The sequence below is a fragment of the Pogona vitticeps genome, chromosome 5, assembly GCF_051106095.1.
Source record: "Pogona vitticeps strain Pit_001003342236 chromosome 5, PviZW2.1, whole genome shotgun sequence".
Lineage (NCBI taxonomy): Eukaryota > Metazoa > Chordata > Lepidosauria > Squamata > Agamidae > Pogona > Pogona vitticeps.
The window spans coordinates 193,912,269-193,939,557 of NC_135787.1; the positions used below are offsets into that span (position 1 = coordinate 193,912,269).

At 47.4% G+C, this 27,289-nt stretch overlaps 2 protein-coding genes across 4 annotated transcripts; both read right to left on the minus strand.

Moving 5' to 3' along the window:
* Window positions 1-524: 524 nt before the first annotated feature.
* LOC110089540 (carboxypeptidase A1) lies at window positions 525-15,686 on the minus strand. The gene is made up of 11 exons (XM_078394803.1): window positions 15,622-15,686; window positions 14,259-14,340; window positions 12,331-12,465; window positions 11,481-11,579; window positions 10,789-10,890; window positions 10,183-10,284; window positions 6,967-7,077; window positions 5,595-5,685; window positions 5,140-5,339; window positions 3,385-3,469; window positions 525-1,691 (listed from the first exon to the last, which is right to left on the minus strand). Exons 1-11 carry the CDS (start codon window positions 15,684-15,686, stop codon window positions 1,504-1,506), a joined length of 1,260 nt encoding a protein of 419 aa, XP_078250929.1. The 3' UTR covers window positions 525-1,503.
* A 3,353-nt stretch (window positions 15,687-19,039) lies between these two features.
* On the minus strand, window positions 19,040-25,876 carry LOC110089537 (interferon-induced protein with tetratricopeptide repeats 2). Of its 3 annotated transcripts, XM_078376658.1 has the most exons (3): window positions 25,152-25,876; window positions 23,077-23,297; window positions 19,040-21,541 (listed from the first exon to the last, which is right to left on the minus strand). In XM_078376658.1, the coding sequence occupies exon 3, from the start codon at window positions 21,316-21,318 to the stop codon at window positions 20,182-20,184; it is 1,137 nt and encodes a 378-aa protein (XP_078232784.1). In that variant the 5' UTR covers window positions 21,319-21,541; window positions 23,077-23,297; window positions 25,152-25,876; the 3' UTR covers window positions 19,040-20,181. The 3 variants fall into 3 exon arrangements, with proteins under 3 accessions (XP_078232784.1, XP_020668342.3, XP_020668341.3); XM_020812683.3 differs by lacking the exon at window positions 23,077-23,297 and having other exon boundaries at window positions 19,040-21,538; XM_020812682.3 differs by lacking the exon at window positions 23,077-23,297.
* Between the last annotated feature and the right edge of the window lie 1,413 nt (window positions 25,877-27,289).

Sequence of the window (27,289 nt, forward strand, 5' to 3'; positions counted from 1 at the left end):
CTTTTGCCTTTGCGGGTGACTTGCAACCTTGCATCCTGCTTGAAGGTGTAGCTGGGAGGGATCTTTCCGGGCTGGGGGGGGGGTGACTGTCAGTTTATCCAGCCATTCCCTCCTGCCTCTGAATTCAAAGAGAGCCCCGCCTCCCTGCTCTGAGCCTTTTTCCTCCTCTCTCTTTCTCTCTCTCTGTCTCCCCTGTGGAAAACAATGATTATGTTGCTCCTGCCAGCCTTGTGGTTAGCTCGCGGCTCTCCGTTCCCTGCCAATAAATGAAATGTTTTATTCTTTCTACCGTTCAATGTCTCGGAGTTTGTTATCGAGACCATAAGTGCCAATGGATGAGAGGAAAGGGGTGGTCTGCTCTGGAGAACTTGAAGCTAATTCGGCTCGGTGAATCCCCTGCGCTTCCACGGTGCAGTGACAGAAATTTAACCGAGAATTCAAAACGATGCAGCAGCATATTTCAGGTGTCTGTCGGTGACACCTCGGAAAAGTCCAGCTCCCAGGTTCAGCTTTCGGGCTGAAATCTCAGAGAATGGGATGCTGTGCACCAGACAACCCCTACCGAGGAGTAACGGATGCCTCTAGTAATATTTCTTCCCTCGTGAGAAATCAACACACACACCCACATCCCGTTCTTCCACTGTGTTTTGCCCTCCTGCACGACCCCTTTTGTGAAGGAGATGAGACAATAAGGAGCCACACTCTTAAGGGTATGCCTTTTTTATTGCTAGGATTTGTATTCCTTCCATCTTTTGGGGTGGGTTTTTTTTTAAAATCCTTCCAACATTTTTCTTCCTCTAAGAGAGCAAAAGAATGCCTTTGCCATGGGCTAACGTGAAAAAGGAAGTTTCAAGGTAGATGTGAAAAAGTCCTTTTTAAAAAAGTAAAACCTGGAGAAATCATCTAAATTAAAAGGAAAAAAAACCACACACATAAAAAATGATGACTACTACAAGTTCGTGGCCAGCAAAGGACAGGAGGGTGGAAGCCCACGAGCCCACAATCATTCCCAGAAGGATATCAATTTTGAGCTTCCTAGGAGGTTTCAACACAGCTGGACTTCCAGAAGGAAGAGAAACGAAAAAAAGGGGCATATCTAAAATGCGTGGCCTTCTAGAAACTCTTTGTTTGTTTGTTTTTTGGTTTGTTTTTGTTTACCGTCCCATTCATAAATAGCCCTATTCCAGGCAGTGACCTACCAATGTAATAAAACCGTCTAGGACAGAAATGAAAATCAACGCATCAATCAAATTAAAACAAGATCTGTTGGATTACAAGACTCATCCTCCGTGGTCAGCTTAACCAGTGGTATGGGATGATGGAAGCTCAGAAAAGATTCTTTTAAAAAAAAATTCCAGCTTCCACCAGCTGTGCTGGAATGTCATTTAAAAAGGGAATTTTCCCAGGCTCTGATCTGAAAGTGCATCTTGTATTAATCTGCTCCAAGCCTAGGCTTTGGGTTTGTGATTTCCCTCCACCTGGCTCTTGAACGGGGGCTGGCGTTTAATACGGATGGTCCCGGACATGTTCCATGATCTTCAGCAGAGCGACCCAGGTTTCTTCGGCCGTCGGGATGATCTGGTCGGCCGGCAGAACGAAGCCGTGTTGACCTCTGTCTCTGAGTTCGAAGGTGAATGAATATTTGACCCCGTTCTTATAGCTCCAGTCTATGGTGGTCCCGTCAGCTTGATCTGCAGAAAACGGAAGGAAATCCTGTTTGGTTTCGGACCCCACTGTTTATGCCTGGTGTATATCAGGCAGAAACAAAATTAAAAAGATGAAGACGTGGTATAAGCGCCTTAAAAGACGAACTGCTGTATTTTTATAATGGGAGCTTTCGTGGACACGTCCACTTCCTCAGACATAAGAGTGGGACAATGGGGCAAATCCTTACCCCTGCTCCCAAAATAAAGAGACTGTTTGTTTCCTGGGCACAACTTGTGCAACATTTGACTCACGCCCAGGAAACAAACAAAAGTCACTTTGTTTGGAGAACATATATAAATATTTGCCCCATCTCACTCTTAGGTCTGAGGAAGTGGACTTGAGCCACAAAAGTCCTCACAGTAAAAACTAGTGATTTGCCTTTAAAGTGGCATAAAGTCTTTGCCTTCTTTGTTTTTATTTTGTTTCTGCCTGATCTAGTAGCACAGGGCTACGTCTTCTAAAACTGTTTATCCTGGGGGGCTTATTCAGAGGTTTTAACCGGTTCCTGGGACATTGGGTTAGCTATTCTGAGCTTTTTAAGGCCAGCCTTTAAAAAAGAAATATAAATAAATCCATATGATTCTAACCCTCTCCATCGTCGGTCTCTGGTTTTTCTCTTCAGCTCACACCCGTTTCTGTAGCTACTATATTTTTCAGTGTATAAGACTATACTTTTGTCTAAAATCTTTAGACTAAAAATTGAGGGCCGTCTTATACATGGAACTAAGCTGAGGAAAGAACAAAAACAAGTGGAGGGGAAAGCAGGGATCAAAGTGATCCTGCAGCGTTTTGATCCCTTTCCCCCTACACTTGCTAAGCCCCACTTAGATTTCTTAATTTTGGATTAGAAAAGGGGGGGTGTCTTATACATGGGAGAATCTTATACACAGAAAAATACGGTACTCTACGTGTGTTTATTTTAAATTATTTGATGGGTTATAATGGCACCTTGGCAAATCCATCCTTCATTTTATTTCATGTCTTGCATTGGTGGCATGGCGTATCATTAATTTTTCTTTAATGGTTGGGAAGGCTTGCCGAGGCAGAGTACACCCCCCAACCTGATGAAACAGAGGAAAGGAGGCATCTCTTTGAAAAATGCTACGTATATAAATGTGGGGCGTATTTACGAAGGTCTGAAAATCTAGCTTGGCTCCTGCAACTGCATCTCTGCCTGCGGAAATATATTGCTCTATGTGCAGAGAAAGGACAGGTTAGGGATCTCCTAGACCGTACCATTTAAAAGAAGAATGGGAGACACTTTTCTTCCATGCCCCATCGTTGCAAACATGGGGAAGTTTAAGGCTACGAACAGTCTATCTGAGGTTCTATTTCCTCCCACACAGGTAGTGGTATATTTTAAAAAACAAAATGGCATGGGTATTTAATTTAAATCAGATATTGAGTCACTTTTCCTTTGCCATGGCTAAAAAAAAAAGAGAACAAAACAGTATTGGCTTTTGTTTTGGTGATGCAGGGAAGATGCTTAAGTGGCTTGGGGAGGGAGCCAAATACTGAAGAGACTGGAGCTTCCTCTCATCCTCAGAAGGGCAGAGCCAGAAGGGGACCCTCAGGATCCTCAAGTCCTCTGTCAAGGAGGCCCCCGGGGGGGATTCGAACTCCCCACCTCGCAGCCAGAGACCTCAACCCCATAGCTATCTGCCAGGAAGCACTTACAAATGGTGTCGATCAAACTTCCAAAAGTGTATTCTGTGCCGTACACTTCCTTCAAAGCGGCCACCGCTTCTCGAGCAAGGTTATCCTGCGTGAGAAATGAGGGGAGGGAGAAAAAGGATGGTTGAGGTATGTGTCGGTGGGTGGGGTCCTCCCTCATCATCCCTTGCAACCGCTGTGGGTTTTCTTGGCCCCCTTGTTTATTGGGTTCGTTATGTATTCCCCCCTTTTCTCCCACAGCCGGAACTCTCGAAAGCTTACAACAAAATACGGCACGTATCAGCGGAGACCTTAAGGCCACAATCCAACGGCTGGTCTCAATTGGAAAATAGACACACACACACCCTTGAATCAATTCCGGAATGGCCTTCCTGATCCTCATGTACGGGTGTGAAAGCTTTGTTTGAAATGTGTTGTTGGAGGAGAGCTTAGCGGATGACCCTGGACGGCCAGAAATTTTATTTATTTATTTATTTAATTTATACCCTGCCCATCTAGACCAAAGTCTACTCGGGCGGGGGGCTAACAATAAAAAAGATGGAACAAGGGGGGGGTCCTAGATCAAATCAAGCCTGAACTATCTCTCTGGGGGTAAAAATGATGAAAGTGAGACTGTCCTGCTTTGGGCACAACCTGAGAAGACAGGATTCTCTGGAAGAGACAATAATGCTAGGAAAGGTTGAAGGCCGCAGGAAAAGAGGAAGACCCAATATGAGATGCACCTACTCCCTCAAGGAAGCCACAGGGTTAAGTTTGCAAGAGCTGAGCCAGGCTGTTGAGGACGGGACCTTTTGGAGACATTGTTGATTTAATGGGAATTATCCACTTGTTGGTTGTTGTGGGTTTTTCGGGCTCTTTGGCTGTGTTCTCAAGGTTGTTCTTCCTAACGTTTCGCCAGCCTCTGTGGCCATGGGCATCTTCAGAGGACAGCACTCTGTGCTCTGGTGTAGTTGGCTTGGGAGTGCAGTATTTATGGCTGTGAGATAGGCTTTTGTGTTTTTCTCTAGATGGTTGATTAGTGTGTCTTGAGCCTGAAAAACCCACAACAACCATTAGATCCCAGCCGTGAAAGCCTTCGCAAATACATTATCCATTTGTTGTTATGTGCTGTCAAGTTGCCTCCAGTCGATGGCAACCCTATGAATTAGCAACCTCCCAAATGGCCTCTACACAACAGCTCAGCTCTTGCAAATCCATGTCTGGGTCTTCCTTGGGGAGTCAATCCATCTCACGTTCATCTCATTCCTCTTATCCTCCTGCGGCCTCCAAATTTTCCTGGCATGATTGTCTTTCCCAGTGAGTTCTTGTCTTCTCACGATGGGCCGAAAACATAGGACGGGCTCCGTGTGGTCCATTTTTGTAAAATTCTCTTGCTAAAAAGCAGACTCTCTGAACCACATTATCCTCCAGACAAATAAAAACTATAAGCGATCTCATGAAACTTTTTAGACTTGCTTTCCTGTTTCTTTTTTTCGCTTAGAGTAGCTTTTACCCAGAAAGTTGGAAAAGTTTAGTTTTGGGCTCCCGTTTTCCAGAACCTCTTCGGCATTTGGAAGCTTTTGACAGAGACGGTGAGAGGGACTGAGCCCCCAAAAATTCATTTATTCAGCCTCCGTCCTGCACCCAAATTAGGATTCCCAGCGGACGTCGGGACAGGCCATCCGATTTTCTCATCGGACCAGGGAACCCCCAGGTCTTGGCAGCTGAAACTCAGCCCTTCCTGGCCGCCCCGCGTTGGGAGGCGAGATCGGGTCTCACCAGTTCCTCGTGGTCCGCGGCTGGCTCTTGCGTATAACCGTAGGGAAACATCAGCATCTGGGAGTAACTGTGGATGGAGAGCACAGATTTCACATTTCCGTGGGCCAGGATGAAGTCCACGATGGATTTCACTTCACTCTCCGAATGAGGGAAGGCTCCGTGATATGTTTCATCGCAGGGGTTGCTGCTAGCACCGGGACCTGTCGGGGAATCCGGACAGAAGCAAAGTGAGTTTTGTGGGTCCCCCGCATGAGAACATGGGTTGTGAATGTTACTTTTTAGAGTAACAACGTCCAGAATCCCTCCGCCAGCCTGGCCACTGAAGGATGATGGAAGTTACAGTACAAAAAGGGAAATCTTTCCCATATACATGGCCCTAAACCAGCCGTATCCCCAACCTGGTGGCTTCCCTATGGGTTGGACTACAACTTCCATCCTCCACCAGTCTCACTTGCCTCCAAAACCAACATCCCAGTTGCGGTTGGGGTCTACTCCGATGCAGGAAGACCCAGCGTTGATCGATCTTGTCTTGCGCCACATGCGGTTCTAGAAGAGCAGAAAACTTAACATGAGCTGGGCTGCGTTGTGAGCTAAATGGCTGGAACTGACCACGCTGTGCAGGAACTGCGGGATAGCTCAGGGGTTTAGGGTTCTGGCTGCGGAGCCAGAGGTTGGGAGTTCGATTCCCCACTTGGCCTCCCTGACATGGGCTGGACTGGATGATCTCGAGGGCCCCCTTCCAGCTCTGCATTTCTAATATTCTAAAATTATTATTTAAAGAAGAAGTCTTGTATAGCTGAAATGGTACCGGGGGACCCCTGTAACCATGGGGGATCAGTTCCAAGTTCTCTCCCATTCCTGTGGCTGCTGAGAAGCATGGATTATAGCAAACCCTATTATAACAACCAACAATACAGTGGTGCCTCGCATAACGATGTTAATTGGTTCCATTAAAAACATCGTTATGTGAAAATAATAATAATAAAACACCATTTCCCATAGGAATGCATTGAAAACTGGTTAATCCGTTCCAATAGGAGCCTATTCAATACATTTCAATGGTGAAAAAAAAATCACAAAAAAATTCAAAAAGACTCAGAACGAAGCCAAATTACTTTAACGAAGGTTTTATTAGGTGCACTAATGATTCCAAGCATTTTAAACATTTTTTAAACATTTTAGAATATTTTTAAAATAGCGAAAACAGGGCTGTAAAAAAAAAAGTTAAGCGAAACAGGGGACCTAAAACTGTCATCGTTAAGTGAAGCAAGGTCCCAAACATCGTTATGCGAAAATCCCCCATAGGAAACATCGTTAGGTGAGGCGGCAAAATTTCCAGCAAAGGCCATCGTTATGCGAATTCATCGTTGAGCGAGGCACTCGTTAAGCAAGGCACCACTCTGTGTGTGTGTGTGTGTGTGTGTGTGTGTGTGTGTGTGTGTGTGTGTGTGTACACACAGTATGGTTTCTGTCTCCCTCTCATGGCCTGTTCTGGTAATGACATGATAGAAATATATTTCTCTAGTGAATGATAGTATATACAAATTGTATGGTCTCTGGCTCCCTCTAGTGATCATTTCTGGAAACTTCATTGTTGAAAAGATATATTTGGGGGATTTTAAAAAAATATTTTTAATATTTTCAGATCATGACTAAGCGAATCAGCAGATCCTGGTCCCGTGAATAAAGGAGTTCAATTGGGGCGCAGAACAAAAACCCCTAAACTTTGCAGAACTATAAAAGATCTTTAGAGAATCTGCTCTAGGGAGCACGGCTAATATTAGTGCATCTGGGTGTCTCCTGACCTGACCTTCCAGGAGAACTTACCGTGCTGTGAGTATAAGCAAAGCCGTCAGGATTTGTGACAATCTCCAGGAAGATGTCCATGGAGTCGAGGATGGAGGTCAACGAGGCATCCTTACCGTATTCATTGTTGATCTGCAAAGGAAGCAAACGTTTTTTCTGCTGGTTTTCCCTTACTCACTTCCATCTGCCATGTGAACTAGTGAGGGATACAACGTGAGGATGAGCAGTAGGGCTTTAAACGCTGGGGAGAATCGAGCCCTTGATACAAATCAAGTGGGGGACTCTTCCAATGATGGAACTGGATCTATTTATCATTTATTTCTTTAAAATATTTTTTTACCCTGCCTTTCTCCTTAAAAGGACACGAGGCGGCTTACAACCATCAGAAGGTAATAATATTTTAAAAGCTAAAAACAGTAAGGATCCAAATGTTTAAAAAGAATTTAAAACAGGCAATGAAATCAATGCAAAAAACACTTTTTAAAAACAACAGAGCACAATTCTATGCTCTATGATTCCGAAGGCTGCATCTGGCCGTTCTCCGATCTAATTCTCTTGAGCTTCCCCGCTCCATGGGAGAGCAGCCTTCGGAGGATTGTCCAATTGTGTATGTTTTTATCCCATTCTAAAAGCTAGAGATCTCTTTCTCTCTGTCTCTCATTCTCTCTTTCTAAAGGCTTCGTTATTATCAACAATAAGAATGCAAGCTCTACCCCGGTTGCATTTGTCCCTTGGAAATGTCTCTAAAATTGAATTTGAGTGACGATCTGTTTTATCTCTCTTGCAATGGGTAGAGAAAATGTGCTATTTTTTCCTCCATCTTCCCTGTTTTCTCCTCCCATCATCATTGGAAGGTAGACTTGGAGAAGACTCGTTGGCCGCTACAAGGTTGCTTAGTGGTGGCTGAGTAGACCATCTGAATGAGGGTCTTCCCCATCCTATAACTGCAAGAGCAATACAATAGGGCCCCCATAGCCACAGGGGGTTTGTTCTAAGCACTATTGTGGATGCTGAAAACTTCAGATAATAGTGAACACTATACATACCCTGTTTCCACGAAAATACGAACCTAACCTGAAAATAAGCCCTAGTAGGATTTTTCAGGATGCTCCTAATATAAGCCCTACCCCAAAAATAAACCCCAGTTAAGTTAAACCCTGCTCTCCACCACTGTGCAGCAACCAGAAGAAGATGACATGACTGTAAAATAAAACATCCACTGAAAATAAGCCCTAATGTGTGTTTTTGGAGCAAAAATTACCGTATTTTTCGCTCCATAAGACGCACCTTTCCATAAGACGCACCAAATTTTTAGGAGAAGAAAACAGGAAAAAATTATCTGCTTTCTTCTCCTAAAATTTGGTGAGCCTTATGGAGAGGTCCATCTTATGGAACACACCCTAGGGTCCTAGGGTGTGTTCCAGGACCCTTTGGAGCCTCCCCCTGCCTCCCTCGGGGGCGAGAGGGGGTGAAATCGCCACCTTCTGGGGCTCTTCTGAAGTTTCCCAAGCCTCAGAAGAGCCCCCAAAGGTGGTGATTTCATCCCCTCTGGCCCCCAGGGGAGGCAGGGTCAGTCTCCAAAGAGTCCTAGAACACACCCTAGGACCCTTTGGAGACTCACCCTGCCTCCCCCGGGCGACAGAGGGGGCAAAATAGGCAGCTTCCAGGATCTTTTCTGAGCCTTTCCAGGCTCAGAAAAGGTCCTGGAAGCTCCCGATTTTGCCCCCGCTGTCCCCGTGGGGGTGGGTGGGTGGGAGCCTGGCAAGGGTCCAAGGGAGCCTCCCACCCCCCCATGGGACCAGGGGGGGTAAAATCGCCAGCTCCCGATTTTACCGCCCCTGGCCACGTGGGGGTGGGTGGGGGGAGGGTGGCATGGGTCCAAGGGAGGGTTCCTTGGACCCTTGCCACCCTCCACCCACCCCCCAATGGGACCCGGGGGGGGGGTAAAATTGCCAGGTTCTGGGAGTGTTTGGAGGCTCCCCAAGCCTCCAAACACTCCCAGAAGCTGGCGATTTTAACCTCCCTGGCCCCATGGGGGTGGGTGGGTGGGAGCCTGCCAAGGGTCCTGGGAGGCTCTCTTGGACCCTTGCCACCCTCCACCCCCCCCATGGGACCGGGGGGGGGGGTAAAATCGCCAGCTTCTGGGAGTGTTTGGAGGCTCCCCAAGCCTCCAAACACTCCCAGAAGCTGGCGATTTTACCCCCCCTAGCCACGTGGGGGTGGGTGGGGGGAGGGTGGCATGGGTCCAAGGGAGGGTCCCTTGGACCCTTGCCACCATCCACCCACCCCCCACGGAGCGGGGGGGTGTTTACAATCGCCAGCTTCTGAGTGTGTTTGGAGGCTTATCAAGCTTCCAAACACTCCCAGAACCTGGCGATTTCGCCAGGGCTGGCCCCGTGGGGGGGTGGGGGGAGGGTGGCAAGGGTCCTGGGAGGCTCCCTTGGACCCTTGCCACCCTCCACCCACCCCCCCATGGGACCAGGGGGGGGGGTAAAATCGCCAGGTTCTGGGAGTGTTTTGAGGCTTGGGAAGCCTCAAAACACTCCCAGAACCTGGCGATTTTGCCAGTGCTGGCCGGTGCGTGGGTGGGAGGAGCGTCGCAAGGATCTGAGTGAGCTCCCAGGACCCTTGCGACGTTCCCCCCACCTGGAAGCTGGCGATTTCGCCGGTGCTGGCCCCGTGGGGGCGTGGGGGAGCCTCGCAAGGGTCCTGGAAGGCTCACCCGGACCCTTGCGACGCTCCCCCCCACGGGGCCAGCAGTGACGAAATTGCTGCATTCACACCATTAGACGCACTGACTTCCCCACCCACATTTTGGAGGGGGAAAAGTGCGTCTTATGGTGCAAAAAATACAGTAATAGAAGATCCTGTCTTATTTTCAGCGGTAATGGTAGCATGATAAAAATAATAATAATCCAGAAAAAAGTATTTTCAACGTGTGTTACCAGAACTGGCTACTAGAGGGAGCCAGAGACTATGATATGTATTTTTTAAAAACAAGACTACGGGACTTTTGTCTCTTTCTAGCAGCCAGTTCTAGTAAATGCATGGTGAAAATGCATATTTCTTGCTTTTTTTCCCTTAATATTTTTAATATTTTCAGAGCACAGATCAGTGAAACCGTGGATACCGATCCTGCAGATACTGGGGTCCTACTGTATACCATTCCTTTCTACTGAAATAAGAATAAGCTGCCAATTCCCAGCCTGAAAAGGCGTCCTTCCCAAGCACAATCACCTTGTTCGCTGTCCATAGCCCTGTCGCCTGGGTAATCCACTCCCGGGAGTGAATGCCGGTGTCGATCCAGATGGCCGGGCGCTTGTCTCCTCCCGTGCTGAACTGCAAAGGGAATCAGCAAGCATTAAATTTAAAAAGGAGGCGGAGAAGCAGCTTCATGACCCAATCCATCTGGTTGGCTTGACCTCCACGTGATTCGAAAGGGTTGCTTTGAGCAACCGTTTCCAAAGATCACGCTTTGCTTTCCCCAAAGACCTGCTCTTTACTGATTAATATGCACTTATCCAGCAGCCTGTGTTGGGACACTGCTAACGAGTGGGGGGGGATGGCTATGAAGAGCCTCTCTGCACATCCAATTTACCAACTATCCCAGTGGTTAGCAGGTTCAAGGAGAGGAAAGATGTGAGAACCACCCTTTGGGTGTGTGGGGCGAAGTTGGACTCCTTAAGTGAGATATCTTGGAAGCGTCTTCGCCTCCAATCTATTTGCCCCGAGCTTCGTCTCTCTGCCTAGAGGCAACACAAAACAGGATGGGTCCTGGAGAGTTCTGATGATGCCCTTTGACCTGGAAGACCTTAGCGGACGGACCATGCCTTTCCGTCTCACCCTCAAAACGTAGATGGGTCGTCCTTCGTAGCTCTGCCCGATCTCAATTTTGCTGACCAGGTCTGGGTTTTCAGCCACAAAATCATCCATCCAGCTGTAGATCTGAAAGACAAAGATTTACAGCTTGGCCTGATCTTGCCACGCTGGTCTGGACAATAGGTACTATGTCTGTCCAGAGGCCAATTTGTTTTAATAGAGAAAAATACTGCAGGCCTTCACCACTGGAAGTTCTGTCCCACCCTCCCAAAACATGTTGTCCAGGGGGGGTTCCCAAACTTGCGTCCCCAGATGTTCTTGGACTACAACGCCCAGAAATCCTGGCCAACTCAGGTCGTGGTGAAGGCTTCTGGGAGTTTCACCCCAAGGACATCTGGGGGCCCAAGGTTGGGAACCATTGACTGAGACCTTTCTGTAAGCCTGCGATAGTTGTCAGGGGCCAACGGAAAGGAGGCTGAAATCTCTGAGAACCACATGATGGAAGAAGAGGCAAGCACGAAGCCCGATGCATGACCCCCATCCGATTGCGACGTTTTGCTTTGCATTTCGACAGAGGGCACTCCTGTTGCAGCTTCATGTCGTGATACGGGCACTTATGCGCTCAGAGATGTCTTCGTTTATGGGGAACTTTAACACAAGACACAGTGAGGGTGAGGAAGGGGAGAAGGTTAGGCTCAAAGAAGCTCCGTAAATACCTCCTCTATGGTGTGGTACGAAGAAAAGCTGAATTCCCCAACGCTTCTTTCAGACTTCCTGGCCAACAGCATAGTTTCCCGTTCTTGATCCAACAAAGCCTGTATTCAATGATAACGATAACGGTAATGAACACAAAGGGCACCCAGGGAGCGGTAGTTTTCCGGAATTTTGCAAATCCTGTCTGTTAAAAGGAAAGTTCGGCCACTACCAACTGGATGTCCTCCAACTCCAGGGGATTACAATTCTCCTACAAGGGAGCATGAGGTGGCCACATGTATGCCAAGCTCACACTTCTATCATTCAGGTTCAAAATATGGGATGCCAGTAGCACAAGACAGTCCTCTCAGAGGTGAAAATCCCACGGGAAATTCTCTCTTGTGTGCAATGTTCTCTCCAAGCGATGCGCACATGCGCTTGCCCAGATCTCTGTTAGGGGTTGCGCATGGGCAGGTGGCAGCCGGTTTGGCAGGTGGCACCCCTGCACACATGGAGCAAAGCTCCCGCGCGGCGGGACAGAAACTTAGAGGGAATGTTGCTGGTGTGTGTTCATCAAGACCTAAGCACTGGCTTGATAGGAGAGTGGAGTTGCTCGGTTAAGAAGCTATCCAGCATTGCGTGTCTGGAGGGAAAATGCTTTATCACCTTCTCCTAAGAAAGGTAGCTGGCTGGATAGCTCAATGAGCTAGGTATCTAACTATGGAGCCAGAAAACATCTGTTTTCCCTGTCATTTCTCCCTTGTCCTTCAGGACTTGCAGGAAGGGGGGAAGGCACCGGGCAAGACACCTCCCCTGGGCGTCCGGGGTCAAGAGGCAGGAGGGAGCCCCCTTCTCCGCTCCAGGTGGCCTCACCTGGAGGTCTTCGATCATGATGGTGTAAGGAATGCGCTTGGACTCCAGGAAGACCTTGACGGCTTGAAGGCTGTGGAAGGGAACCCTCATGTCCACTGGGAGGTCGGCTTTCGAGGGGCCTCTCCAGAAATCAATCTTATTTTCGAAAGAAAAACAAAGTTAGCATGAATCAGAGAGCTTGGGAAAGCATCACTTCCATGGACTACGACTCCCAAAATCTTCTCCACCAGGATAACCCTTGTTTCTCACTCACCTCCACAGAATACTATCTCCCACTCCTTTTCAAGCCATCTACTGTTTGTTTGTTTGTTTGTTTGTTTAAAATATTTTTACCCTGCCTTTCTCCTTAAAAGGACCCAAGGCGGGTTACAGTGATTCAAAGCCAATATTTAAAAAGTAAAAACAGCAAGTTACGCAAATATTTATAAAGGATTAAACAAGTGTTTTATTAAAAACAGTCAATAAAATCAATACTAAAAACATAATTTAAATCCACAAATACCAGCAGAGCTTCAACAAAAAAGAAGAAAGTCTAAAACTCTACAAAATCTGGCTCCCAGCACTGAAAAACACAGCCTGCAAAAGGACAGACAGAGTTCTGACTCCTGTCCTCTGAAGAGGCCAGCCACAGAGACTGGCAAATGTTAGGAAGAATAACCTCAAGAACACGGCCAAACAGCCCGATAAACCTACAACAACCATCAATTGTTGTTGTTGTTGTTGTTGTTGTGGAAGGACAGCCAAGAGCGGGCCAGGCTGTCCTCCAGTGGGAAGGAGTTCCACAGTCTCTGGGAGCAGCCACCAGGAATGCCCTCTCCCGTGTCCCCACCAAACACATCTGGTTGTTGTAAAATTCCCCACATTTTCCGACCAAGGGAATGCATCCCCTCATGATACGATTTGGTGTTTTCCCACGTTATAGTTTTACAGCCCGCATTCTGTTGGTGATTTTCACGTGCGTATGTTAAGACGGCCTAATTCATGGCGACAATGCGCCACAGGCCAATGAAGCACTAGTGGTGTCATCCAGGCGCATGCCCGGCCGTGCCACCTCCAACGTGTTCATGAGCAGCTTGTCAGCACCATGGGGAGCGATGCCGTTTGACACCGGCTTGCAGAACACCTCCCCAACGGGATTTGCATTTTTAAAGGCTAACATTGGTGACTTATATATTTTGTAAGCCATTCTGTAAGGGTTCATTACCTTCAGAAGGTCCCTTTCATTTCATTCCTTTTTAAAATTTCATTTTTATTAATTAACACCCCCCCCCCCCAGATTTATCCTCAAGACTAAGAGAACCCAAGGCAGCATATGATATTAAAGCAGACAGACAGACAGACAGACAGACAGACAGACGGACGGACGGACAGACAGACAGACAGACAGACAGACAGACAGACAGACAGACAGACAGACAGACAGACAGACAGATAGATAGATAGATAGATAGATAGATAGATAGATAGATAGATAGATAGATAGATAGATAGATAGATAGATAGATAGATAGATAGATAGATAGATAGATAGATAGATACTGCTCATCTAGTGATAAGCCAATACTCTGGGTGGTTTACAACAGTTCAAACCCAGGCAAATAAACAAATGAAGTAACAATAAGTAATGCAAAATACAGTAACAATAACTAAAAAAAAACACAAACCAGAGGTAACAGCAACAAGATAAAATTCTAACGTAAAATACAATAAATTATTACAATATGGAAGAGCAATAAAACCAGCATCAAACTAAATCTAGTGGGAGAAAGAAAGAATGAGCATTAAATGGATGGATGGATGGACGGACGGACGGACGGACGGATGATTTGCCCTCGGCATGACATGTCGGGTGTTCAGCACCTTCCACTCCTGGGGTGGGTTCCCCCCTTCCCGGAAGCCGAGGGGGGCACACGGCCTCTCCACTTTACCTGTAGGTCTTCCAGTGCCCCCAGTTCCTTCAGCCAGGCCAGCTGCTCTTCCCCGTTTGCCCGGACGCGGAGAACCTGGTCTCTGGAGAAGGAGAAAGAGAAGCCGGGGGCCACCGTGATGATCCGGTCTTGCAGCTCAGAGCGGACTTTGGACATTTAAAGGGTCTGAGAAGTTTGAACAAGTCAATTCTGCTAGGAAATAACAGCATGACCTAGAGTGGGTGCTCACAAACCAACCCTTTTTCACCCTGGGGTTTTTTTGCTTGCTTGTCTGCTTTTGTTTTTGAGATGGCACAGTTCCCCCCCCCCCGCTTATATACTAATGAAGAGGAATCATTCAAGATGTTTCGAATAAGGTTTTTAATAACACAATACGTCCATTTGTACACCGGAACCCAGCTGAATATTTAAGCTGATGTCGGTTCAGTGATGTAAGTTACGAAAGATGTGTGTGGGTTTGGGTGGTTGTTTGCTTGTTTTGAGACTACAAATCCCATCATCCCCCAGGTTGTCTAGCCAGGATTCTGGGAGCTGTAGCCCAACCACTTAATTTTTCTCCCCACATGTAGTTTTTAGCCAGTCGTTTGATTCAAGAAGTTTTTTAAAAAGCTTTTGATTGAATTCGAATATGTTCCCACCTGAAGGCGAGTAGATTTAGCACTTCAAAAACTATTTTGGAGTCTATAAAATAATTTTATCAATAATTTAATCAGTAAAAACATGTGTTTTTCAGTGCAAGAATTGATTTTAAGACGTGGTAGGTGTCAGGGACCTCCTCAAAAGATCCAAGCGCAAGGATCATGTGAATATCAAAAAAAATTCTGCTCTCTCTCTCTCTCTCTCTGGAAGTAAAACTATGGTTACCCTTCCTGTCTTATACAGATTGAATCAATTTAGATTTTGAATAAACAGCGCAGTGTCTGAAAAAGGAGCATCTGAATGGCTCCAGGAATTGGAAGACATGATTTATTAATATTTTAAAATATGGAAAAGTCAGCTTAAAATGCCACCAAACAGGGAAGCCGCTCCACCAGATTCCTTTGAAATGTGGTCGTGAAGATGCCACCTTTATGATCCCTCCTAGTTTTCCTTCCTCGGCAAAAATAACAGGAAACCAAAATGATAAATAAAGAGGTCTGTGCACTAAAAGAATAATAACCTACATCCTCATCGCCTTAGAACAGCAGAGCTGGAAGGGACCCCAAAGGTCATCCGGTCCAGCCCCATCAAGGAGGCACAATGGGGGGGACACAATCCAACTCCCCACTGACCTAAACTCCTGAACTATCCAGCCATTTCATTTCATGACTGTGAAGATAAATCTTATTCTTCAGTTTGCCCACATTTCTCCGTCTGTACTCACCCAACGAAGTCCATCTGGCCAAAAGCAGTTGATACCAGAATCACAAAGAATGCAAGCTTCTCCATGATCGACCAGAAAAGGTTTTTAAAAAAATCCACCTCCATCGGCTTGAGGTGGGTGAGAGATATTTATGCATGCTGGTTCCTTCGTAGCATTTCTCAAGGACCAGCCTCTTCATTACTCATGTCCGTATGGATTGCAGGATTAGAGATAACTCTGCAACACGGTTGGAAGCAAGCTGTTGCTGGAGTCTCTGGAGGGTTTATATCGGTTTATATTAAACCAAAATATAATAGCCATAAGGACTGTGTGGTGTAGTAGTTACAGTGTCGGACTCGGATCTGGACGGTCCTCTGGCTAATCGTGAATCAAGTCACAAAGTTCGAAGCACAATGCTCGTTGGCTCATCTTCTCTGGTGATGAAACTAAAATAGAAGAAGCTCGTGGTCTGCTTTAAGTTTTATATCTGAGGAAATATAGTGGTGCCTCGCAAGACGATTGCCTTGCAGGACGATTAATCCGCAAGATGATTGGGTTTTGTGATCGCTATTGTGCTCCGCAAGACGATATTTTCTATGGTCGATTTTCGCAAGACAATTTTTCCCCATTGGAACGCATTAAATAGATTTTAATGCATTCCAATGGGGAACCGCGTTCCGCAAGACGATGTTTTCTATGGATGATTTTTGCAAGACGATGATTTTTCCATTGGAACACATTAAATAGATTTCAGTGCATTCCAATGGGGAACCCCGTTTCACAAGATGATGTTTTTGCAAGACAGTGTTTTTCGTGGAACGAATTAACATCGTCTTGCGAGACACCACTGTAAATGGTATTAAGCCCCACTTATTTTCATCCTCCCTCCAGGAAGAGAGTCGCCCTTCTACTAAGAAGATAGACCCACCATCGGAAGTGACTTCATGGCAAAATCATCTCCCAGGATCCCACCGGAACCACCTGAACTTCAGGCATCATGTCCAGGGGAGGCTCTCAGACAGAGGGGGCTACATCTCAGCCCTAGAGAAATGGGGCCAACTCTAGCCTGAAGCGGAGGGAGACGCCAGCCTTAGGCAGCATATGCAGGGGGGCGGGTGTGTAGCATGGCAGATGTCCCATTTCTTCCTCAAGAATTCTCTCTTTTCCCTTCCATTCGAAGACTGAGCTTTCGATGCCACATAAAGCTCTTTGTGGGACCGAACGAGCTTGCCACCCTTCGCTGTGTTAGAGGGCCAGAACTTTGAAACGTTACTTCTCAGGACTACAATGCCCAGAATCCCCCAGCCAGCCGTGGGACCTGCAGTCCAAACAAGCCCTGTTTCCATGCTCTGTGGAAGACACGATCCCAAGGCCATTTCTGAAGTGAAATTCAATGGTCCATCCAGTCAGATATTGTACATGGATGAGTGAAGTGGCCGCCACCTTCCCTGTTACCTCAGGCAGCTATGTATCTTGGGATGGCTTTAAGGCAATGATGAGAAGTTTCTCTCTTTCTTGACTATCACTCCCAGAATCCCCTTCATGCCTAGCTGGGTGGAGGATTCTGGGAGTCATCCAAAAAAAGTAGCTATTCCAAACTTTCTTTGTGACACGATACTGCTGAGTCCTGGGTCAACCAGAGAGGTGACAAACAGAGGAACGATCTGGAACAGCGACTGAATGAGGCAACTTTAGGGCAGACCATCCCGTCTGGGTTTTGTGGCCTTTTCTTGCCTCTCCCAGTAGATTCTCGACGGTTGGTCTTCTAGAACCGTGGTTCTCCGCCTGGAGTCCCCAGAGGTTCTTGGACTGCAACTCCCAGAAGCCTTCAGCCCTCGCGGTGTGGGCCAGGATTTCTGGGCATTGTAGTCCAAGAACCTCTGGGTTACCCAAGCTAGGGAAGATGTTGGACTTCAAATCCCAGAATTCCCACACTTCATGGGCAACGGTCGGACGTTTGAGGCATTGACGTTCACAATATCTGGAGGACCACCGGTGGAGAACCACAGTCCCACCCCTGGCCACGAGGCCCCACCGCAACGTGGCCCCATCTTGATGAAAGGCAACCAGCGAATCCTGGATGCAACTGGGCTCATAGGATAACGTTCCTTCTTAGTTAAGGGTTCATGGACCTGCAGAACAGACCTAACATGGTAATCCTGCGTCCTTTCACAGGACCCTGGGTCAGAGGGAAGTTTATTTATCTTCCACGTTTTCTCATTCTGGTGAGTAAAGCAGCAGCTGGCAGAGCCAGTGAAGGACAGGGAGATAAGCTGCTAACATGCTGGGTGATAAGTTGCTGGCATGCTAAGAAGACATATCAGTTTTCAAGTCCTCCATATGGATCCGGCAACTGGCCGTGAGGATTTACATCACGGGTAACAGGTGGGTAAATCTATAAGAGATTGGAGAAGTTTTTCCTGTTGGGACAGGTGGCGTGTGCCGAAACCTGGCAGCTGTCTACAGAGCTTAGAAGAGTTGCTTTCTTTTTTTGGGGGGGGGACTATAACTTCCAGACTCCTTCGGTTAGCATATTGATTTTATTTTATTGGCTTGTTTATTTTATTTCTATCACACTTCCCCCCCCCCATTGGGATTAACCCTCGCAGAAATCTTCCGATGGCGTGCCCAGCAGGGACGGCGATGTCCAGAATTCCTCCGAATTTTTGGTGCTTCGGCTGTAAAACGTTTCTGCTGCAAAGGGAAGAAATAACGGAGTGAAAGGTGGTTGGGCTGAAAGGGACTTTGTCAGGGCCGCGAAAAGCCACAGTAGTGGCAAGCTTCGGGTCCCACAGGATTCTTCATCTGACAAGAGAGAATGAAAACTAGAAGGATTTTTTTTAAAAAAAGCAAAAAGTCCACAAAATGGAATCAGCTCGTTGGACTTTTTGTGTCCACAAGGAGCTAGATAAAGGAATTCTCCAGGCAGATCAGTCATTCTTGCAAATAATAATAATAATAATACAAGACCATGCACCGATGGTATCACACAGAAACCCCACCTTTGCCAATTTCAGCCAGCTGTTTGCAATTCCAAGATCTTCAACCTGAAGTAAAAAAACTGGCCTCATCTAGATGGAGCATTTATTATCCACTTTGCATCTAGTTCATTGCTGGCGCTTATCGTTTGGGCTGGACATATTCTTACCTGAGGTAACTAATTTCTCGGCTCATTTCTGGTGGTCAACAGGCCGGCCGAGGAAACCAGGAAGGGCTCAGGTTCCTTCGCATGGAACGAGAACCAACAGCGACCATTTCAAACCCGTTTTTTTGTTTTCTAGAAGTGGTGGTTCTTAGGCAATGGGGAGTTGAATGGCAAAAAAAAAAAATTAAATTAAATTACAAATCCACACACCGCTCATTTTTGAACTCACCTAGAAAAGCTCACAGATCCCAGAAGGTTCTGGAATATATTGATCAAAAGAAACACAACAGCTTTTTTTCCCCGTATCAGTAGAAAACTTTATTTCACGTGTTCAAGGCAACAAAACTAAGAGTTGGTGAAAGAAGAACACCCTCTTGAGCACCTTGCGTGGTGGGCTTGCTCTTTTCCACAGATTCCCACCCTTTCCCTGAAAAAGCAACTCTTTCTCAAAGGTCCTTGTGGGGTGGGGTGGGGGATGGCGAGGAATCCTATCAAACAGCAGCAAGATTTTAATCTATTAAAAACAGAGATCAAGGAAAGTTTGGCCCTCCAGATGGAGTGGGCTCCCATCCTGCTCCACTCTAGCCAGTAGGCTGTACAGCCTGTAGTACAGGACTGTGGGGGAGACACACTCCAACCCCTTTTCGAGGGCCCCATGTTTTCCCCCATCCCAGAATTAAAAAACAACACCAGAGTTTATAGGCTGAATCCCCTTTTCCAGCACGCTCCATGAAAGGGCAGCCCCTGAATCACCCAGCGTGAGACCGATCCGTGCTCTTCCCTCCCTCCCCGGTCACTTCACGTGCCTCTGGAACAACATCGGTGACCTTTAACGACAGTGGATGGATTGCATCTTCCTCATATCATTTCACCCTTTTCCTTGGGAGGAGGGAACGGGGGAAAAGAGAGAAATTGTGGGGGAGCGGTCGGGAGACAAAAAAAAAAAGAAAGAAAGAAAGAGCCATCAAATAGAATGACATTCCCAAAGCAAATAGCATCAGGTGGTATCTCATTACTGATGTACTTTATATTACTACTTCTCTGGTCAACTTGTTCATTTTTCTTGACAGAACAAGAGAGGGGTACAAATTGTATTTTTTTGGGGGGGGACTTAGAGGAACGGACTGTACATGATGGATTTCCCCAAAGTTGTCAACAGGACGAACGGTTCACCCGCCTCAAGAAAATGACGAAGGAACGTCGGCGTGCCGAGCCAGAACCCTGTTGACTCCACCAACCCGTCCTTCATTCTCTCTAACCCGGTGGTCGCCAGCCTCAGATCCCAAGATGTTCTTGAACTAAAACTCCCAGAAGCCTTCACCATGAGCCAGGGTTTCTGGGAGTTATAGTTTAAGTGCATCTGGGGGACTCAAGGTTGGGATCCTCTGCTCGAACCACGAACTTCAGACTTCTCTGTGGCAGAAATGCCCCTCTTTTTATCTCAAGGCTCTGTAGGAGAGCCACCACGGGCGTTGCCTCTGAGCAGGCACCTCCCGTAACCCCTGCGCCTGCAGGAAGCTGCGAATGGTCTCCGCTTGGCCCACTTCGGACTCTTCCTGGAACTTCTTGGCCAAGTCTACCAGGCGCCTCACCAGCTGGTCCTTCTCCTTGCTGTGGCCACCCGCGATTAGGAGACCCGCCATGTACTTCTCCGAGGCCTTGTCCTTCAGCCCCTTCTTCTGGAGAAGGAAATCTCCCCACTGCAAACAGAGGGCCTGTCGGCAGGACGCACTGGTGTGGGGCGCCTTCTCCGCCAGGTTCGCATAGACCTCTTCCTCCTGATCCGGGACCTCCATCCCATAGAGCTTGGCCAGTTCCAACATGGGATCGAAAAACAGAGAATTCACTTCGACCGCCCGTTGGAAGCTTTCTATGGCCGGCTTGAAGCTCATGGCTCGTTCTTCTGGCGATCCTCTTTCCATCTGGTACCTGTAGCACATGCCAAGGTCATAGTGAAGGATGTCGTAGGTGGGAGCCAGAGCGATGGCCTCTTTTAGGATTGAAATGGCCAGGGGTAGTGACTGTGGCATGAACATATACAACCTAGCCACTTTCCTTAGGACTTCAGGGTTTCGGCTCTGCTCCACCACTTCCTCCAGGAGGTGGTTGACTCGTTGCTCGCTTATACGACAAAGCAGGGTGGCCAAGTAGACTTTCATCTCGTAGTTTCCGGGCTGCAAGAGGACGATCCCTTCCAGCAGCTCCTTGGCCTTGCCCCAAAACTCTTGCGTCTGGAGATGCTCCCAAGTGGCATAGAGAGAGACCGCCAGGCCGGACCAGAACTGTAAATTAAACAGGTCTTGCCTCAGCGCCATTTCAAAGCACTGTTTGGCCTTCGGCCCGTTCCGGAAGCCCGCCGCCAGGAGAGACCAGCCTTTCTGAGCCAGGATTTCACCCGTCTTCACCGAGTAAGGCTCAGGGCTAGACATCATTTGGCAGATGCGCTGAATCCGGTGAAGGTAGAGATTCGTCATGTCATAGTTGCTCAAGTGATAATAAACCCAGGCGTAGTTCCCGTAGATCAGCAGGATGTGGCAGGTGATGTTGGTCAGCTGGTCAATCGCCAGAAACATTTCTGCTTCCTTGAGCGTTTTCAGCGCCTCGTAGTAGCGCTTCTGCCTGTGGTACAGAAATGCCTTGAGGGCGGTGTAAGTGCCATGGTTATGGTACGGGGTGAATTCTGTCTTGTAGGTCAAGAACTGCAAGAGGTGTTCCACATCTACCTGGTCTTCAAACTCAACGTTCCAGGTGAAATGGCACTGGAGCAACCGTAGCTTCTCCCATAAAAGTCTTCTGCTGCAGAAGGAAGAAACAAACAAACAAACAAAAAGGAAAGACAAAAGTCAGAGTTGGATTATACACTTATAGGATGAATAAAGGGGTTCAAAAAGTGGTATGAACTGGAGTTCTTCGCTAGGCAAGAGATTACCCAAAGTTAAGGATGGGAAAAAGATTGAATCAACAGTCCAATCTGAGTATCGGAAGTATCTTTTATGAGTGAGCCTTCCCTGCTCTTGAGATCGGGTGATGGAATATTCAATAAAGACTTCCTCCTTTGGTCAACCAGCTCCCCTGGCTTACAGACAATGAGATGGATGACTTGGGAGCTGCACAAACTGTAGAAGAGACAGGAGGAAGTCTTTAATGACCAAAATTACCAGTGATGTCAACAGTCTTCCATAGATTTGATTTAGGCAAGACATATAGGCCACTTCATTGTGTTTCAGTCATAGAAACATAGACTAATAAAGTTGGAAGAGGCCTACAAGGCCATCGAGTCCAACCCCCCTGCTCAAGGCAGGAATACAAATCCAAGGAGATCTGCCAGGTGGTGGTCTAAATTTCTCTTGAAGGCCTCCAGCGTGAAAGCCCTCACCACCTACTGAGGCCATGGCTTCCCTTGTTGTACTGCTCTAACAGTTAAGAATTTTTCTGATATTCCACCAAAATTTGGCTTCCTGCAGTTTGAGCCCATTGTGATCTCTTAAGCCCTTTGTTTTATCTTAGAAAGACAATCTAATGGTCTTTTGTCTTTGTAAATCTTTCTGTGAGCCCCCTTGCCCATTGCATCAAAAAGCAGGACTAAACAGAAATTAAAGGAATCAACCCATTCTTCTGGCTGAGTAGATGGGCTGTCCTGTGTCTCCAGGGACAGTCACTAAAGAGCCGGTGTTATTGGCTGAAAGGCGCCATTGTTGGCCACTCTCCATCCACAGCAATAGCCTTGTCCGGTGCTCAAGCAAAGAGGCAGATTCAATTCGGTGATCTGCTAGGATGTGTGAAACAGTGATCTGCGCTTCTTCCATGGATAGTGTCTGTGCCTGATCACAGAACTGCAGGTAATAATGATATTTATCCTAGGACCTGGAAGTGTGCTGCTGTAAAATTTAGCATCTGATTTCAGATGCCACAGGGTATCTCTAAGGCACGATAGAAGGGCAACAGGAAAAACCCTCTCCTAGAAAGGCTTCCTCCAAGGAGCAGCAGGAGAGAAGGATGTGCCGTAAGGGCAGGCCAGCGGATTCAGCCGTGCCGTCATGCACCATCATCCACGAAGTGATCTGCGCTTCTTGTTACAGATTGGCACAAAGCCACAAAAAGGACATTATCATGACATGAGCACTCAGCAATATTAGTGATTATGATGATGAACAGGCACATGCCACTCAGGCTAGCTTAGCGATCGTTAACTTAGAAGTCAAGGAATTTTCTCCCACTCTTTGGCTGTGAAAGCAAGTGGATCCGAGTGAGACGTTTTTTTCATGGTAGCCGTGGTGGCTAGCCATAGAACCAAAATAAGCCTTGGGATGGCAAGTAAATTTAAAACAGACCTGTGGGCAGGTGGGTGAAGATGTTAGGGTTCAGTATCATTTACCGATGTTGTTGACTCAAAAGATGCGTACACATCCTTCGCTTTCTTAAGTCACACTGTGTTTATATTCTGCCTTAGTAGGATTTTTAGATTGTGTTGTGTTTCTTCTCAACGCCTCCTTGGATAAGATAAAATCCGGCATTTTCTTTCATTCGCTCTGCACGGGTACCAGAGGTCTCCCTAACGAGGAAATGGAGGGACGCTTTTAGTAATGCCTATGCAGTGGGTTTTTTTTACTAAAACTCTCCCAGTTCCGCAGGAGCAAACAGACCTGCGTGAAAGGGGGTCCCTCTCTCCCTTGCTGGCCAAAAGAGGGGGGGGTGGTAGTCACAACTTTACTACCAAGTCAGAGGTGGGGGCTTTTGTCCCATTCACAAAGAGGAGGTTGTGGGAAGAAGGTCTACCCCATGTGGGCTGTTTTAAGCTGGTTGGAGAAAAGATGCAACAGAAAAAGACAGTAGGTTAACAACAAAAAAACCCCACTTCTCAATCATTTACCCTTGAGTAGATGGGCTGGAGAGCTCAGTGGTTTAGATTTCTGGCTGCGAAGCCAGAGGTTGGGAGTTCGATTCCCCCCACTGTGCATCTCCAGAGAGAAGAGCCAGCCTGGGTAGCCTTGGGCCAGCTGCACACAGTCCCAGGGTGCCCCTAGAGGAAGGGAAGGGTAATGCACTTCTGAATATTCTCTACCTATAAAACCCTGAAAAAGGTCGCCATAAGTCAGCACTGACTCGATGGGACATGATTATTATGGAAGCTGGGTGGAGTACTCAGGGATTGAGGTCTCCGGATGTGGTGCCAGAAGTTGGGAGTTCGATTCCCCACGCTGGGCCTCCTCCTCGGAGATCTGGGTGGCCTCGGGCGGCCCCAGAAGAAGCGAAGGGCAAACCGTTTTTGTGTATTCTCTGCTTAGAAGTGCCTGGAAAGGGTCACCATAAGTCAGAATTGACTTGACGGTGCCTCATTATTATTAGAGGTGCATAAAGAACTCTCGTTCTATTGATTAAACTGACATCCTGCATCCTAGAACATAAATTCCTCCCAAAATCCACACCTTCCAAATAACCTTGTTTCGGTGGCATTTGAAAACAGAGGACGAAACTCCTGGGTAATGTTCAAGATTTGCCCCTTATCTATAACAAGTAAAAAAATTCACAATCAATAAGTAAACTTAGAACAAGGAAGTGAGAAACCATCCCTTCACCACAAAAATAGGGTCACCTTTTGCTAGTTACAATCCTAATGTAAGTTCACTTAGACCTTTTGTCACTGGGAGATGAATCAGTTAACTTGTTACTTGTAACTAATTCTTTCAAATCTCAAAAGTAATTGGTTCCCGCTGAACTCCATGAACTGCGTCCCCCCAAGACCCAAAAGGAATCCACAACATCGATCAATCTCATTAAGTTGTGTTACAGACCACTTTTGCACGAAAAGGACTTCCTTCCTACCGTCACTTACTGGAGAGGAAGTGCCACGGAACGCGACGGGGCTGACCCCTGAGCAGAAGAATACAGGATTGCATTTACTCAGACGTCAGACCCCTTTTACAGAACTAATTTGCCAGTCGTTGTTTATGGGATTGCAAAGTTAGCTTGGCCTTCCTGACCCGCAACGTTTAGTACCTCCCTTTTGCCCAGTCCAGTCCAGTCGGGCATCTGCGTCTCCAGCAGAGGAAGTATGATCATCTTCTCTGTCCTTTATTCTCCGTGGAGATCATTTTGCAACCATGAGGATCTTGGCCTCTCTGTCCTCCCAGCCCCACCAAAAATATTGGAAGTGTACAAATCTGTGTATGTGTGTTTTTTTGGACTAACTGCTCCAGAAATGCCATTGGTCAGTATATGCTGCCTGGGGAATTCTCCAGTTCCCCAAAAACCCACAGAACGAGACACCTCTATTTTCTTGCATTTTCTGACCCAGGGAGAATTTCTGGCCCCAGCTTGCCTTCTTCCTTTGCATTGCATCGGAGGCAGAGAACCCACACTCCCACCATCCCTCCCCTCCCCTCCTCAATGCTCCCAGTCCTCTTACCTTTGCATCCTTCAAGCTTCCAGGGGAGACGGTTTTGCAAAGATGCCCCTCGGCGTGGCACCGCCTGACCACCCACCACCTCAAAGAACGAGCTCAGTGGGACGGACCCTTCGCCTTCCAAACGCAGAGACCTGGAGGGGGAGGACCTGGCGGTGCTCAATATAAGTCTTTGGCCTCCTGCAGGGGGGGGTGGTCTTTGTAAAACTCCACAAACACACACACACAAAAACCCGGTGCTTTGAATCTGGCCCCTGGGGAAGTGAGGTTGAAATCCATCAGAAACCAATCCTTGAAAAGCCTCACCTGAGCCTTCCAGGTGAACCAGGGAGAGGAGAGGGAGGTGCTTCTGCTCTGAAGAGGAAAGGGAGAGTGTGGTGTAGTAGTTAGAGGGTTGTGTCAAGACCTGGGGGAGCTCCCGGATGACCTTTCCTGGAGACTAGGATTGCAACCCCCAGGGGATCTTTCTGAGACCAGGTGCTGATGTTCTGCTTACGCAGGACCACCCATCACCTAAAGCGCCCCCCCTCCCGGAAGCAGGTCTTCCCAACCTGGGGTCCTCAGAGGTTCTCGGACTGCAACTCCCAGAAAGCCTTCGCCCCTCGCTGCGCTGGCTGAGGATGGCTGGGAGTCGTAGTCTGAGAACCTCTGGGTTACCCAAGGTGGAGAAATGCTACTTGAGGTCTCGTTCGTATACCTTTGCTCTGACAGGTAACCCCATCGGGAAAAAAAAAGACTGACAGGTATTGATGGATCCTATTTATTGTCAGGTTGGCCAGCCTGATCCAGTAGCCGGAGCTGTGGTCCATCTCAGCTCTTCCTCTTCCCAAATGGGAGGAAGGTGCCCAGGCTAAAAATGAGGTGTAAGGAGCCTTACACAGGAGAAGGAGGACACTTTTAGCAGTGGTGATGCAGACAAATGATGGGGTACTTAAAAGAACTGTGGGTGAGGAGCACTCTGTTCAGTTCCTCAGTGAACACGCTGGGTGTGGGGGGGCATGTCTGGGAGTGGGGTGCAGTCCAAAGCCCCTCTCCCTCACCCACCCACCCACATGGGGAGGAATGCCTGATTTCTCTTTAGAAACCCTTCCCACGGTTGCTGATGGCGTGGTGTCAGATTTTGCTTGGAACTGAACAGCCGGTCAGACCGATGGACGTTCTTTCTGCATCACAGTTGAATGTGGATGCTAGCCATTCGGTTGGCTATAAGCCACCAGGGTCGGGGAGCCCAGAGTTTTGAATGTTACATTTCGGAAGGAATCTGCTGCATTTTTTATTTTATTTTTTTGCTTCTCGCCACCAGGTTACCATGACCAAATCGTTTTTGTTCACTAAGGTGTTATTATCAACATGTTGCACTGTTATCACAGGCCAGGAAAATAGAGAGAAATGATCCTTGGGCTCCACCTAGTGGCCAATTTTGATATTGCACCTTGGAGATATTTATTTTTTTTAATAAAAAAACAATATCTCTCCTCAGCTCTGAATGGTCATCTTAGAATTGCAGAACTGGAAGGGGCGTTAAGGATCCCTGAGTCCAGCCCCTATCAAGGAGGCCCCGTGGGGAATCAAACCCCTAATTTCTGGCTCTGCAACCAGAGACCTAAGCCACTGAGTTATTTTCCAAGAAGTACTCACAGATGGTGACTATCCCTGCTTGATAGGTGAACAGCATAAGATCTGAAAAGTTCCCGTCAACTTCTTCTGACAAGGCCCTTAAAAGTAGTTTTAGAAACTGTACTACTTCTTGCAGCTTAATGCTACTAATTACCACTATGTGCCCTGAAGTTCATTCTGACTTCAGAAGGTTTTCTTGGTATAGCAATCTCAGAAGTGGTTTACTGCTCCCTCCTTCTGGAGGTGCTCTGCGACTACCATACAGCTTGCCCAAGGCTGTGCAGGATGGCTCTTCTCCTGGAAGGACCTGTAGTGGATCAAAGCTCCAAGCCACGTATTCCACAGAGCTACCTAGCCAGCTGTCACACTACTAATTACCCAAAAGTTACTAGTTACAGCTATCTATGTTATGCAAAACTAGTTACTTCTGCGCTTTAGCTGAATGGGAAGTTGAAAGACATGGAGCTGGAGTCTTAAGTCAAATCATGGGGGGGAGGGGGAAGAATCCACACAGAGGCACGGTA

Excerpts from the sequence above, each read along its gene's own strand:
- LOC110089540 (XM_078394803.1), bottom strand. The coding sequence starts at position 15,686 with ATGGAGAAGCTTGCATTCTTTGTGATTCTGGTATCAACTGCTTTTGGC. Across the intron at positions 12,466-14,258 it reads GGGCACTGGAAGACCTACAG|ATTGATTTCTGGAGAGGCCC; the intron begins GTAAAGTGGAGA and ends TTCGAAAATAAG. Across the intron at positions 10,285-10,788 it reads GACCCATCTACGTTTTGAGG|TTCAGCACGGGAGGAGACAA; the intron begins GTGAGACGGAAA and ends TTCCCTTTGCAG.